Source organism: Triplophysa rosa, linkage group LG1 (assembly GCF_024868665.1).
Source record: "Triplophysa rosa linkage group LG1, Trosa_1v2, whole genome shotgun sequence".
Lineage (NCBI taxonomy): Eukaryota > Metazoa > Chordata > Actinopteri > Cypriniformes > Nemacheilidae > Triplophysa > Triplophysa rosa.
In genome coordinates this window covers 34,226,441-34,243,108 of record NC_079890.1, presented here as the reverse complement: position 1 = coordinate 34,243,108, position 16,668 = coordinate 34,226,441, and the positions used below count along the sequence as shown (strand labels likewise).

General features: G+C 39.8%; 1 protein-coding gene across 1 annotated transcript in view; it reads left to right on the top strand.

The window, feature by feature from the left end:
* Positions 1-1,556: 1,556 nt before the first annotated feature.
* LOC130557484 (rootletin) overlaps positions 1,557-16,668 on the top strand; it is an 81,644-nt gene continuing 66,532 nt past the window's right edge. Inside the window, exons 1-3 of the mRNA XM_057339270.1 lie at positions 1,557-1,662; positions 3,208-3,345; positions 12,719-12,787. Coding sequence (XP_057195253.1) covers positions 1,558-1,662; positions 3,208-3,345; positions 12,719-12,787 — 312 coding nt within the window. The 5' untranslated portion in view covers position 1,557. The remainder of the gene's footprint in view (positions 1,663-3,207; positions 3,346-12,718; positions 12,788-16,668) is intronic.

Genomic DNA, 16,668 nt, shown 5'->3' with positions numbered 1-16,668 from the left:
ATGAAGAGTTTGGTTCCAAAATGAGAATTTTTTCTTTTTCAAAAATCATGTTTTTTGTTGCGCATTCCAATTAATATCAATCAAACTGCAGTTGGTTTGTTTTGATTTAAGACATAATAACTAAAAAAAAAAAACAGCTAACTAACACAATAAAAACATAATATAATAAAAAACATGATTTTTGAACATTTAAAAAACAGAGTTATCTCATTTTTGAACCAAACTCTTCATATATTACTGTAATGAAGTTTAGCAACCCAAATAGCAAAATGGTTTTCTGACATGTTCTCGTGTTTTCATTCATCAGACTATGAGCAAATGAGAACTGTGCATAATCCATAATCTGATACCAAAATATCTATATATACCGTATATCATTCAGGGATTAATGTCATTTATTTTTATATCTCCACATTTTCTACATTTATAATAATCAATAAATCTGTTTTAGCAAAGAAGCCACCCTTTACCTACAATTTGTAAAACACTCTCTTTGCATATTATCATCCAGCTTCTTCAGGTCTCATCATCAGATGCTTTTTAAACAGTGTTGAATGAGTTCCTATCTTTTCTGGGCTCTTATTGGCTGCTTGGTTTTCTTCATTATTTAGTTGTTCATTTAAGAAACTTTAAAATCAGCTGAATAAGAACCTTAGTTTTGTAATGAATGATACTAATATATTTGCACAATTATATACTTGTCTACAAAACTAATTTCAGACTTTTAAGCATACCTTTAGATCAAGTGGTTTGTAAGATAAAAAAACATGAACTTAAACCTTGACCTTAAACTTTTAAACGGTTGTGAAATATATTTAATTTGGCTCTTGTGACTTTTTCTGTCTTGTGTGTTTCTGTCTTGTCTCACAAGCCTTTATTTGTGTGTGTGTACTGTATCTGTTTTGCAGTAGTTGGTGTTTTTCTCTTACATGATGTATGTAAATATAACGCAGGCTGTATTTAGATTTCAGATATTTGTATTAGTGTGTGTGTTGCTTGTACTATTTGTAAACGAGGCCAATGAGCAATGTAATCCAAAATCGCATTAGTTGCTTGCTTTTAGTGTTAGCCCAGTTTTTTTCTATACCGCAAGCAATAGTAGTGATGCACGCACATTTAACAGCGTAATGTATCTACAGTTGTGCAGTCTACATTCATGGCGTATATCAAATCCACATGTCAGCCTAGGATTTTGCCGGAAGATCAATATTAGGCTAAATGACCCTCTTTAAGGCTACAGGCCCAGCTAGAGGAGGGAACCCTCGCCCCACCTTCTTATTTCCCTTCCTGCATCTCCAGCCATTACACATACTCAATCAGCCTAGTTAGTGTGCGAGGAAAGAGCCCCCTATCCCCGATCAATAACTTTGGTCTTGTCTGCCTAATTGCTCATTGGTTGACATTGGCACCCGGCTATATGTAAGTGCATGTGGAGTGATCCTGTCTTCTCTCTCTCTCTCTCTCTCTCTCTCTCTCTCTCCTCCTCTCTCGCTTTCCTCTCAAAAACACGTCTCACGCCCTCCATTCCTTCCTCTCCGCCATGCGTCTACGTTTGGGATGGGAAAACCCGACTTGCAGTTGTCACGTCGGGACTCGAATATCCAAAGACTGCAGCAAGACCTGCTCCTCTCTCATCAGGCCCGTGACGCCCAGAGCGCTCAGGTAAATAAGCTCCGCTAATGACCATTAGGCAGATAGGCTTCGCTCTCGCGCCTGTTATGCAGATCCGCAACAGGAAATTACCTTTTTTTCTTCCTTCTCCTCCCACACCCCTCCCGCGTCCGTGGCTACCATCCTTTAAGTGGGGGAGTGTTTGTATATCGCTCTGATTATGCTCGTGGCATTTTGCATGAAGAAACAAATGGGGTTGCATTTCGTGTGCGTACCGGCTACATGCAGCACCAGCATCTTTTAAAGACTTAAATGTTTTTATTTGGGCTCGTTTTCAGCGGCACGTCCGATAAGGTCTGAAATACGCTTTGATCACGACAGCCCCGTTTGCATTTCATTTAACGTCAAGGGTTTGTGCGTCTCGCCCCTCTCTCAAGATTCAAATGCGATATTGATCAGTCAGGCTCTGGAGCTCAAATCAAAACAATGATACCGGTCCTGAGCGTCACGTACGTTTCATGATTTTACGTTTAAAATGCAAACGCTCACGGTCACTAATCAAACGTGCGATCCGTTTTCCTCCCTTCCATGTGCCACAAGAAGCGTTTCGGTATTCCTTTCTGCTTTTTAGAGTTGTGGTGTGCTAATGTCATGATTTAAATGAAGTATTGATCAGTTTAGGAGGGGAGAATGGAGAGAGAGAGCAATTGTAAAGAAAAGAAAGAGCAGGGTTATCGGCTCGAATCACACACCGAAAAGCAGAGCAAAAGGATGAGCAGGGTTTTTAGGATTAAAGGGAAGCGATTCTCATCCTTACCTCTCCTTTTAACCCGGAATCTGCCAGGAATCTCAGCGCTCGCTAAACCAACAGATGCATGGAAAAGACACGGCGGTTTGGCGTGTTTGTCACCCGACCACAATCAATGGCGTAAGGCGTGGGGCGACTGTTTGATTTAGGTGACTTGGGCGAATAGCTGGATTACTCTCAGGCCTTTAATGAGTGCGGCTGTTTAATTGATCTTCGGCCGGGCCTCCGTTTTGGATGCGTAGCTGTCATCGTGCGATGATTTGAAATGCAGAAGAGAACGCTTGATAATGTCAGACTGGACCGGAACCAGGGGTCTCTCTCTTTCTTTCTGATCACCCTCCCTCTCTCGCTCTCTAGTAGGTGACGTTGCTAATTATAACAATGATGTCTTTTTTGATGTAAAGTCATGGGCCTTGAATAATAACCTGTTGTAGATACTTCACGTATGGATTACCGTCAAATGGCATTGTCGCAAAGATCCATCCATCCAAGAGCAGCGTTTTACATGTCGGGTCGAACAATGAGCTGCGATTTCGCATTCGGTTAAGAAGCATTGATTTTTGTTTCTGCATTCAGCGCAGGGCTGTTCTAGCCTGTCTGGAGTGTCAGGGTGGATGTGAAGGGTGCTAGAGCTGCTCTGCTCAGGGTGGATGTGATAAAGGCCAGATGAAGGCTGGTTCTTCCGGGCTGGAGCTCCAGTCATGGCAGGCTCAGGCGCAGAAAGAGACTCTTTGTAGTGGATTGATTTTCTCTTCCTCTGCGCCCTGCCCTCTATTGTGGTTGGATAGCTGGACGTCCAGGAGCAGAGGCTGTGGGATCTGCAGAGAGAGCTGCGGGAAAGCCGACAAGAGCGCCAACGGCAACACAGCCGCAACCAGCAGCTACGCGAGGATGCCAGGCAGCAAGATGAGACGCTACAGGCTCAGGTAAAAGCTTCACAACCAGGCCCAGGCTGCACGGGCCCTGTTTGTTTCAATCTCTCTGCCTCACTCTCTCTCTCTCTCTCTCAGTCTCAAAGTCTTTGTTCAGAGCTTTGATCTCAAATCGTCCATGCATTTCCTGGTTTCTATGTATTTTCTTTTTGTTGTTCTGAGAAACACCATTAATCAAAAGGAGGGATAATGGCTGTTATTATGACGAATTGGCACGTATTGTTACAAACCAAAGTTTTCCAAATGCAACGGTTGTGTTTTTGAAAGGGCTTTGAAAGGGAACTAGGGAATGAAAGCTTCTGTTTTGCTCTGTTATGGTGCAGTTTGCTTTATGTCGTAATCGGCTCGTGAGCTGCAGCTGCTAGCGTGAGACGTGGACTGATGTTTGACTTACCGAGGCTCACCAAATCTTTTATGGCTCAAAGCAGGATACGTTCTCACTCACGTTTTGTAACGTAAATCAAACTATCCTATATATTCAGTAAGAGTATATATGATATTATGGCTAGATCCAGTCTCCATTTTGGACCCGGTTTCCAACTACAAGTACCTGGGGTACAGTTAGATTATAAATTGGACTGGTCCAGCCACTTTTTGAGAAGGTTACGATCTTCTAATATATGTCAACTTCTACTGTGCACCTTTTACAAGACTTTTGTGGCCAGTGGTGTGTTGGGAGCACTTACATCTGATAGGAAGAGACTGAACAAACTGATTAAAAAGGTAGGCTCCTTCATTGGCGTACCACAGGATTGGGTCGTGCAAGTTGCGGAAGAAAGAATGTTGAGAAAAATAAATGCATGGACGATAACGTCCAAGGTGTTAGGCAGAGCAAATTTAGTGGTAGAGTGATCCCACCAATATGTAGGACAGAACGGCATCGTAAATCATTCTTGCCTGCTGCTATTAGGCTATTTAATGCGCAATAATTCTAGTTACTGCACTTTTCGTTTTTTTTTATATTTTATATGCTGGATAGATGTTGTTTGAGTGTTAAGAATGAATGTGGCTGCTGATGATGTAACTATTTCAATTTCCTGCGAAGGATCAATATACGTAGTATATATGAAAATTATGGAAAGTTGATGTGGATTTGGTTTTACGAGAAATTGATAAGAAATAAAGTGTTATATTAAAATTCTGACTTTTGATTTCAGACTTCGATGTCATGACAAATCTAAACAAAGTGTGTCATTGTTTAGAAATGTTCTTAAACTCTAGAGGAAACATGTGCACGTTTTCTGGGGTCTGTTTTGAAATGTTGCTTCTTTTGCTCTTCGTTTAATCTCTCTGCTGTCTAGAAAAAAACGACTGTATATCTCTGTGACTGAGTCAGAATTCTGTTTTTGTGTGCCAAAGAAGCTTTGTTTGTTCAGGTGATGCTGTTAACTCAGGTGTGTTAGTAGACCGTGAGTCACGTGTGATGAGCAGCTGGCAGTATCTGTCTAAAGTGTTTCCCTGCCTTATTTCTGGCACATGCTGATGGATGCCAGGGAAGATGTCTTGGTGTACTGTGTCACTAGAGGTGAAAGACCTTGAGAACAATGTTTTAGTCAATCATTAGTTGATTTGACATGCTTTACTAAACCATTCCAAAGGACAGTTTTATTGCTCGGATGTTGATCGTTTATAGCTCAGGAGACTTAAAGGGACAGTTCACCCAAAAATGTCAAATTCTGCCATTATTTACTCTGATGAACACAGGGAAAGATATTTGGAAGAATGCTTGTAACCAAACAGTTCTTGCACCCCATTGACTACCATAGTAGGAAAAAATACTTTCACTTTTTTTTGTTCTGTTGAACACAAAAGAAGATATTTTGAGAACAGTTCTGGGGCACTTTTTCCTACTATGGTAGTCAGTAGGGTCCAAGAACTGTTTGGTTTCAAGCATTCTTCCAAATGTCTTTCCCTGTGTTCATCAGCACAAGAAATGTGTAAAGATTTGGAACAACTAGAGAGTGAGTAATTCATTACAGAATTTTTATTTTGGGGTGAACTTTACCTTTAATGGATTCCTCAGTTTTAAGTATGAACTTGGTTCCAGATGTTTTTCCTGTAATAATTGAGCAGGAAATAGAAAAAAATCGATTTTAATATTCTAGAAGTTTGTTATGCGGATAGTATAGCTTAAATAATTTGTTCTCTAGAAACATTTATATACTTTACATATTTTTATTACACGGCTCGTTGAAATGCTTGATTCTGATTGGCCAGTCACGACATTTGCAGGTTCGTTATTCCCAGATAAAAACCTCTCAAAACTAAAAACACACGGTAACCCGGATGCAGCAAATCATTTTGACAGTTTTTTTTTGACAAATTAAATATAAATATGTCTTTTAATAACATATGACATTATATTTACAAATGATTAAAGCAAATTGCCTGTTTGTGACATTTGAGCGTCGTTTCTTACCTTAAAACCGAAAGCATTTTGTAAAAATTAGCTAATAAAATATTTCAAATTTCATTGAGTTAATGTCGATTTTTGTAGACTTGGCTAATCTGTTTGTGATCATGTGAAGATCTCTTCTAAAACTCTAGAGTCACATGAGATATAACAAAGTTCTGTTTCTTGGATAAAAATGACTTGAATGAGACTTCCCAATACACTTTTTATAATCTAGCAGTCTAGGAGGGCAAAAAATGTGTATTACAAATATCTCATGTGTTTTTTCTAAGTTGTAAAGTATTTTCCATAATTTCAATGCACAATATAAGATGTGTTATCAGAATGACAACAAAGGTTTTTAGTATATTAGCTGGCAGGCACACAGCTGTAAGATAATGTTTGCTGCAGTGGGACTCCAAGCCCCCCCTCCTGGATAAATCCACTGACCAATCAGAGTCCAGGCCAGTGCTGTCCGTCACCAGTGGCTGTGTCACCTGTCGCTAGGCATCATGGCAGACCTGTTGGGGGGAGCTTTAGAGAACAAACAGTCACATCTTTCCTACCCTGTAGCAGCAGTTTGCTGTGATGGGAACAAATTTATTTTAATTCAGTTTTTGCTGCTTTATCAATCATTCCTCCCTAATTTCAAATGCATAATTTTGTGTGCTTGTGCATTCACATAAAAAAGTCAGAAAACTTTAGAAGATATATACTATATACAGTATATTTCTTTGTAATTTTATTTTTGTGTGTTTTTTCTGGTACTTCTGGTTTATTTGTCGTAAAACAGTTCTGGACGTTACGCTGACACCAACTGCCATGGATGCAGCTTCACGCAAAAGCAAAAGATGCCATTGTAGCAAAGTTGTGTTACACGTTTAAGTTGTTTTGTGCAACTTTAACATGGCTGTTGAGAGTTCCTTTGAGTTAAATATGAGAGCGGTGAAAGAGCATTTATTGCAGGTGCAGGTGGAGAATGAAACTTTTTAGGAAACCAAAAGGCAGAAGGCTGCGGAAGCATCTGTGTTCAGTTGCTGCATTCAGAGAAAGCTCAAAAGTATCCACCCACATAAGTGACCTTGGTGATTCATTGTCCCTATAGGCATTTTCAAAAGTTCTCACGATCCAGCTCCAAGATGAATCACAATGTTCTGACATTTGATTCGAAACACAGGTGACTGAAAATCGTCGACGGTGCAGCACTAAACGTCTTCTTTTCACTTTACACTGTATGAATAAAGTTATTGAATCAGCATTGAGGGTAGGCTACTGTAATTCACGGGGTGATGGACTTTAGTAAAAAAGTTCATTGCAAAACGTCACAGAGTCCTTTAGGTTTGATTATTAAATAATAGTCTTATTGACTTATGACTTGTAAAGGAGCATACCTAAGTGTCACCTATAACTCAACTCAACTTTATTTATATAATGCTTTTATATAACGCTTTATTTATATAACAATTTTCATTGTTACAAAGCAGATGTACATGAGACATACTGACTGTAAGCAAAACAATTATAGTTATACCTGTAAAAACAAGAAAAAGGTGAAAGCACAGAAGACAGACATACCCACATACAAAACACTCCACACACACAATATGCACACGTACTAACACACATAGACATAGACACACACACACGGATGCGCACACACACGTACACAGACACGCACGCACGCACACACACACACACACACACACACACACAGTGAGAGCACACATTTAAGATAAAGGAGAGAGAAGCACATGTCAAATATGACAGACTATAAATTCCTTTATGGAATATTAATTAAGTAAAACTTTAAAATATAAATTTAACTATAACCGTTTTGTCATTGCGAAATGTAGTTTTCCTTGGAAGGAGGAAGGTCATACATAGTTATTTCTTTTATTCAGTCCACATAGGAAATGACTGTTGGTTAAAGCCAGTCTGTTGACCAGAAGTATATTGATGGATTGGTGCATTAACCCTGTGTCAAAAGAAACGTTTTTCATTTATGTGCAATTTGAATAGAAGATACATTATGTGTATTTAGAAATGTTCTAGCTTGTTTGCACATGTATGTGCCAATGCGCTTTCTCTCTCATTAACAGTGTTGGGAGTAACTAGTTACTAAGTAATTCGTTACTGTAATTTAATTACTTTCCCCTTGAAAAAGTAAAGCAAAGGATTACTCTAATTTTTTCTGTAATTTAATTACAGTTACTTCTGATGTAATTAAACTAAATCCTTTGTGTAATATACAGTATGTGTGTGCAATAGTGGAATTGACATAGTGGAATAGTGAGTCTAACTTTAAAATCCGTGTTTTAATGCATAATTCTCACATTTGTAATACTTTGGTCAGTTAATAATAATACTTTATGTAGTTTTATATTATTTATTTGAATGAATTAAAAGAGCCATTTCATGTCTATCCTTGAATCACTTAACTGATCAAGTTTGATATAGGATATAGAAAGTAATTAATAATAAGTAATTAAATACTTTTTGGAGAGAGCAATTTGTACAGTAATCTAATTACACTATTGAAAATGTAATTAGTAACTAGTAATTAATTACTTTTTCAGAGTAACTTGCCCAACACTGCTCATTAACCTGTGTGGCCACAGTTCTGTGCCCTAGCAGATGTCTCTCTCTGGAGGGTTTGGGTTTTATATTTGAGTTATACCATGGTTAAGGGGCCGCTGAGAAAAGGTCAGGCCTTAGTGAGTTAGTCTGATTATAGCTGGGAAATAAGTGCTCCATGGGACTGATTGCAGGAAGGTCACCTCCACCAAGGGTCTGTGTGCATCCTTGGAATGAAGCTTCTTTTGCATTATTTTGCGTGTTTACTAGAGTACAGTAGCAACACAAAGCTCATGGGTTCGAACTCCATGGAAACACATACAAATAAAAGACATTTAAAGGCACTTTGGGTCATTTTGGATAAGTGTCTGCAAAATGCATATATGTCAGATAAGAAATGTTTCTTGTGTCCGTTGCCGCCTTGTAGGTGGACAGTCGCTGTGGAGCATTGCCTTGTTTGGACCACAGCATTATTAAAGTTCAAAGATGCACAGAAACAGGAAATCCATTTGAAAGAGCACCAATGCTAAAATGAGAGCAAGACAAATAAAAGACTGGTAGTACTATGGTAGAGTAAAAGATTAAACATTTCTAATACTTTGATATATGCCACCACCATATTTGGCATACTGATGATGTCTATACCATTGGTTTGATACTGTACTGCAATGTACAATACCATTATATTAATTAAATATCATTATAATATATAGTATTCATATGGATGTCTGCAAAAATCCAGGAAGGATATCATTTTACATTTTTGTAAATAATCATGACATAATGTTTAAACTGTAATCTGTCATTTATTCACCATCTGCTGTTTGGTCTCAGTCTTTGGTCAACATGATAATGTCCCCATGGTCTGGGAGTCATTACTCTGGTAAATTCTCTTCACTTTATCCAGTTGACCTTCACTTATTTTACTGAGCTATCTTCTGAAATTACATGGATTTTGAGATTTGGTTCCGGAGTTCTCACCATTAAGACACCATATCCATGCGTTTAGGCAGATGTTTGCAATGAAAAGTGAAAGGATCTATTTTATGATATTGTTTACTGTAAAGCTGTCTTTTCAGCTTCTAAGTATGTTTAGTTCAGTTTGAAATATAGTTTTAGGGGTCATGATTCCTTTTTAATGTTGCAAAATATTGCCGTTTCTTTTCGCTAAGTTGTTTATAAAATATTTTTTTATTTAAGTACATTAATGTACATTTCGTGTTGAAAAAGTTATGAATAATAAAATAAACTAGATAGTACATTTTCTAAAGAAACTGTGAGTGATGCTTTCGTGGCAAACCGCGGAACTCGGCACTAGGGTGATGACACTTTAAGTACTAATGAATCTAACCAACCCCCATGACTCTAAGATGTTCTGATACAGAGATATAGGTCTTGCTAAACGGTTGCTAGGCTAATGTGTTTGGTTGCTATGGGCGTGGCTTGGCATCTGCCAACTGATGATGCTTCAAGCCACAAGTGAAACAAACCAACTTCCATGTCTCTACGATGTTCCTATGCATAGATATAGGTTTTGCTAAACGGTTGCTAGGCTAACCTGTTTGGTTGCTATGGGCGTGGCTTAGCGTATGCCAACTGATGATGCTTCAACCCACAAGTGAAACAAACCAACCCCCATCTCTCTATGATGTTCTGATGAAGAGATGTAGGTGTTGTTAAACGGTTGCTAAGTTAAGATGTTTTGTTGCTATGGGCGTGGCTTCGTGGCTTAATGAACTTACTGAGCCACTGATTGGTTGCCTGAGTAATACGTGCCCACCCCCTCGTCTCTACGACACTGTACTGCAAAGATATCCATATGAACTTTTGATAATGGGAGTCAATGGGATCGGTTGCTAGGTTGCTGTAAATGGTTGCTATGGGCGTGGCTTAATAGCTTTAAGATGATCCTGTGACACTGATTGGTTGTCTGAGTGAAATGAGCCCACCCCCTCGTCCCTACGACACTGTTCTTCAAAGATATCCATATGGACTTTTTATAATGGTAGTCTAGGGGATCGGTTGCTAGGTTGCTGTAAATGGTTGCTATGGATGTGGCTTAATATCTTCATAATGATCATGTGACACTGATTAGTTGTCTGAGTCAAATGAGCCTACCCCCTTGTCTCTAAGTGGTTGTACTGCTAAGATATTCAACACGGGACGTTTTACGCCTTATATGGGCATGCTTCCTGTGATTGGGAAATTTTGGGAGGCTCTTACACCCCAGGGGTACAACTTACACCCCATTGTGAGTGATGTTCTTACAGAGACTGATAGCCTCTTCAAATCGTGTATTATTATCATGTTTCTACGATATCCTCACTCGGAGCTACGACCCATCAAAGTTGGGCGCAATGTTGTCAATGGGATTTTTCTGGTTTTTATTCACCCCCCTATCGCACCCCTCTCACCCGATCACTTCCAAAAGTCATCACACACCATTCCTCAATGGGCCGCTCGATTTGATGTAGTCATTCATGGGTCGAATGCGAAAAAATAACGCGTGAATATATAGGTATCTAGGTTTTGAATGGGAGTCTATGGGCCCCATTACAGGTATACGGAAATTTTGGGAGGCTCTCACACCCCAGGGGTGCAACTTACACCCCATTGTGATTTATGTTCTTATAGAGCCTGATAACTTCTTCAAATCGTGTATTATCCGTTTTTTTCTTCGATCTCGCTCGGAGCTACGAACCGTCAAAGTTGGGCGCAATGATAAATCAATGGGATTTTTCGGGTGGTTTTTCACCCCCCTATCGCACCCCCCCCACCCGATCGCTTATAAAAGTCATAGCACACCATTCCCAAATAGGCCCGTCGATGTGATGTATTCATTCATGCGTCTACGTCAAAAGCTGCGGGACAAGTAGCGTGCCAAACTTTTGGCGGAACAAGAATAATTATAAGAAGTATGTATGTTCGAATAACAATAGTTATGCTTTTTCAAAGCATCACTAATGAAGTTTTATATGGTTATGACTGTAAATCTGTTTTGTTATTTTTCTTTATTTTAAGAAAATACAATTACCGGTTTCTTTATCTCAGTTTTGTCTGACTATATCAGATCTTTTTTCTGGTTTCCTTAAAGTGAGTTTTGTGTTTGGTGAAAGAGAGTATGCTGCATCAGAAAGTTTTTCATCTCTCTGTCTGAATATCAATGAGAGCCCATACGTGCTACAGTATATTCTTATTATGTGTGACTACCGTATCATCTTTTGTTCATGATCTGGTTCTTTAATGAAATTCACTTTATTCAGAAGCTTTTTTAACATGCAGTTCTGCAGTACTGCCAACAAATCCTCACCTAGAGTCGGACCTTTCATTTTCACACAGGGACGTCATATGGTCCATGAAAAATTCTATCATTTATCCACCCTCATTTCATTTTAAACTTTGTGTTTCTGTGAAGCGAAGAAAGAATCATTTTATATTCTGTCTGCTATATATCTATAGCCAAAAATGTATAGCCATGAGCTGTCAAGCTTTAAAAAGAAAAAATGTGGCATGTTCACATTTTTTACTTTTATGTCCTAAAGTTGTACAATGGCTTTGTGTTATGATCAGACCTAAATTTACATTTTGGTCCTTACATAAAGCTGATATATGGCTTCAGAACCCTTTTAAAAATTGGCAATGGTTTTGTGTTGTAGATTGTTTACAATGTATATTCATTTACTGCAAATGCAATGGGTGAACTATGGTTATTGTGTTGAGACCATAGGAAATGTGTTCCTGATATAGTTTTACTAAAAGCAGTTACCATAGTTAAACCATGGTTCATTTTTATGGTGCATAATGGAGCTTGACAGGCATAACATGGTGTTGTTGTTTTTGGCATTTTTGTTCTTACAGTATGTTTTTAAGTAAGGATGAAAGTAAATTATACTTGTTTAGTAATTCATTTGCTGTTTCTTTAAAATCATTATGGCTTTAGCTGTCATTTTGGACAGTTTTTCCAGACCCTTGTATCTAATGTTTAAATCATCTAGAGCACTCACGCATCACACACTTCCATCTTCTGAGCAACAATAATTTTCACTTCGAAATGAAGCTGCTATTGGGGCTGTATTATTACTCACCGGTGGCATTGTGTGTGTCAGTCTTGTGTGTTTCAATGACGCATACATCCTCTATCTGCAGTCTGCACTTAATCCCAGCACTGCTGGCTCAGGAATAGATTACTGACAGCAGATGTGATGAGAGCGGAGCGAGGGAGCCCGACACACACCTCCGCTTCTCATTATGACAGAACACTGCAGCCATTTTCTCACTCCTCTGTTTGTTCTGAGCTACCGTCTTTGCTCTGGCTATACTCTCCCTCTCAAAATATTTCTGCGTTTGATGATCAACATATGTGATGTGAATATAATGATCTTTGCACACATGTCTCCACAGGTGCGGGTCCAGCGGCTGGAGGACGAACTGTCCAGGCTGAAATTCCAGCATAGTTCAGTCAGTCAGCAGGTAACTATCTTTACTGTCCCACACTTTTAATTCGTACCCCGCTGTCAGGCTCACCCCATCCTCTCAATGTCACCCTGACAACAAAAGTGCCATATGATGCAAGCCGTAATTGAAGTTTCTTTTTTAGATAGTTCACCTCCCCGTAAGGCACCTGTATGACATTTCTTTCTTGATTAGAACCAAAGATATTAATTTTAACAAGATGAGCCACTGCTATTACAATGAATGGGGAGGAATACAATGCTCAATCCAGTACCTCAGAGATGACGTATTTTTGTAGGCTAACCCGGAAGTAAGCGCCGCGCTGGTTCCCTCGACCGAAAGCCTATGCATTTTTCCAATAGACTTTTGGAAGATCGCAAAAATAAGGTTTATGATGTTTACTCGTTTTGTCTATCAAGATCATCTTTACAAATTAACACAACATTTGTCACTGAAAATGACAAAATACAATTGGCAGAAGTATAAAGCTAACACGATGCTATAAAATAAATACACTTAATGTCGCTCGATATCAACGTCACCACCACCAAGCCTTCCACAACTCTTTTAAACTTTTTATTCAAAATATGTTCCCTGGTAAGTAATTACTCTGTGAATGAATCCGCATCTACGTTTGAAGAGATTTGTGCCCATGTTGCATTATTTGTGAGCTTTATATGCGCGATAACTTTTAACAACTTGTTAACAACCGCCGTTTTATATAATTTGATAAAAAATCACAAGCGGGTTATAATTGGTGTGTTTTATGTCATAGAAGAAAACGTGAAAATATTTAGAGGTTTTGTTTACCACACACCTTATTTCAGGCGATTTACCAAAAACCCATTCAAAAAACCCATATACTTTGGAGCGATGGAACCGGAAGTCCTAAAATGCTAACTCGCTTCCGGGTTTTGCATAAAAAAATACGTCATCTCTGAGGCTCCCTATATGGCCACTCTTGCGATGGAAGTCCCACCTTCCAGTGAAACGAGCCAGTCGTCAATCAATATAGACTGACAGTTCTCTGGGGCGGGGCTCTCGTGAGGCGCTTGTAAGCCTTGTGCGCATGTGCAGTAGATGAAGCGACATCGAAAAAGGTGATGTTTAGCGCAATTTAAGCTTAGCAAACCAAAGTTATGGTACAGTTAATGTCAGGTTTAATTATTGATTAATAAGGAAATATGCTGTTTAATATGCTGTTTAATTGTGATTTTTGGCAGCGATTTAAAAAATATCTGCCTACCCCCATTCAAGTAGATAGGACTGTAGACTTGCTATGACATAAATAACTGCCCAGAGGCGTTGCAAACATGGCCGCCGAGTGGCACAATTTCCGTAAATGGACTTTGGTATAACACAAAAGAACATTTTAGGCAAAATGGTAATAATTGACTCAATAACTTTTCATTTTCATTGTATGGAAAAACAACAGGACCTAAATTCTGTGGGAAGAAACTTAAATAATGTTCACGTTGCGAAATAAAAGCGGATGGGGACTAGGCTGGCAAGCTTTATCATGGACAAAAAGCACTAAAGAAATACCATAAAAGTATGACTTGTGAACTATTTTCCTCTAAAGCCACGTGCTTGATGTAAAAATATAGATGGAAAATTATCTTGTTTACTTAAAACAATTTTTCTTGCTTTTAAATGTTATGCGTGAGAGCTGTGGTCACCATTCACTCCTGCTGTATTGGCCATTCTGCTGTAAAGTCCTTTTGTGTTCTGATGTAAGACAGTCATGCAGGTTTCAAAAGACATGAGGGTTAACGACAGATGTTTTTCATATTTGAGTGAGCTGAACAAATCAGTCCCCACGTTAAAGCCACCAAAATATGAGAAACAAGATCACGACGGGTCATTACATTTTGGAGACAGGTGCCGTTTTACTCCGAGATGTAATCCGTGTATGATGCCAATCACAGTTTTATGCCAACTTTCATATAGTTCATTTGCAATTGGAAGGTGTGGAAAACAGGTCATTTTGGACCCTCTCTGTAACCCTCTGTTCTCTCGGGGTAGCTATGGGACCGCTTGTACCCTTGTGGAGGGAGGTTAACAGTCACTCTGACTCCAGGTGGGAGTAATCAGCTGTGTTCAGTCCACTATCTGTGGGCAGCTGAGGAAGTGGGGGTCAGCGGGTACCTGCACACCATCCTGCAGATTTCAAGCCCCCTCGCCCCCCCATCCCCTCCTTACTCCGGCGGAGGAGTGTTAGGAGTGGGAGAGTGCCGAATGATTGCTTAATAAAACATTTGATTGAGAAGCGAGAGGAGTGCCAACCATAAACAGGCTGGATTCTGCCCTTTAATTTTACCATCTCCCGAGAATTGCTTTCGCTGTGCCGCAGAGCGAGGCTTACACACAAGCGGTTAGTTGTCTACCCCAGAACTGAAGATCTAATTTAGCGCGTGTGTGCGCCTGCTCGGGGGTTTGTCTATTTTGTGTTCCCGGGGACAAAAACTAAGGGCTTTTCATTTTAAATTCTCACTGCTGTAGATGCTGCCTCGACGCTGATAAGAAAAAAAACAATCATTTCATACCGCTGAGAAAATTGGCCGTACTGCGGCTAAGATGGCAGCAGCCCTGCGCCTGAACACGCCGGATTCTAATTTGCTTTTTCTGTCGGCTTGAATCGGTGTGCGTGCGTGTTTGTGTGCATGATTGCATCCTTACAGCTGCGGTACATTAATGTGGCATATGATTTACTGTGTGTTTTAGCTGCAGTCCCATATTGCGAGCTCGGTACAACACTGCAGTGTTGCTTTCGGCACACAGTCCTCTATTTTGGTGCATTTCTGCATAAAACATGCGCCACTGTGTATGTGCATGCGTGTGTGTTGGACTCAGATGAAAGGTTAACTCGGGAGCATATATCAGACACCAGGGTGCAGTAATAAAGGGTCGGCTATAGAGCTGCTGCTTTCCTTCTGGGAACTGCTGCATTTTTATAACCTCACTGACAGCAAGATAAAGTGCTCGGCCAATTAGAAAAATATTTAGGCGCATACCTTCCTACAAGAGTGCATGCCTTTTTTATCTTCAAACCCATTTATCTTGAATCCTGGATCTTTTTATTGTTTGTTTGTGTTTTTTCAACTTTCTTCTCTGAGCACGAATGTAACACGCATGGTTTCTCCCCAACTTTGTGTTATGCTTCTCTGCAGCGTGCGACTCGTTTTTAAGGAGAAACGGTAATGAATGTACGATTTTGCAAAGCAATACCTGCACCTCATACCCTGGGTCCACATGCACCCTGATTAATTCCTAACCTCATCCATATTCTTTCTTCCTTTCTAAAGAATGTATTTCGTGGTGCTTCTTTATACAGAGTGCATTAAAATTAAATTCTCTCTTGTTGTTGTGAAAGAGGCGCACGTTAAAAATAATTGGATGAGGGGGAGAACAAAGAGCTGCCTCTCCCTTGCGCGGCTGCACGGCCCAGCGAGGCGTTAATGCCGCGCCCGTCGCATTGTTCGGCTGTCTGCAGCCATCTCCCCAACCAGACACTCAGCGCCGCTCAAGTCACTTTTAATGTCTGATAATCAAGGTGAATTATCAAAAAGCTGCCATTTTCAAATGATGGTGTATATATTATGTGGAGATGGGGATTTTCAGGAGGGGAGGGGCCTTTGGTGGGTGGGAGATAGGACTGGGGGTCATGCACAGTGAAAGAGAGACACCTGCTGGGTACAGATGGAACTGCTGGCTTGTGTGCACTGGCCGTTTGGTGTTATTTTTTGTGGCTGAAACCTAAGACGGCTTTCTCGCTGCTTCACCTCTTGAGTCTTTTAGTTATGAAGGTAAATCTTAAGGAAGCAGACCAGGGTTTAGGTTTGACATCGGCTTCTAAGGCACCGTGATGTCATGTCTTGATCTAACACAAATGCAAGTCA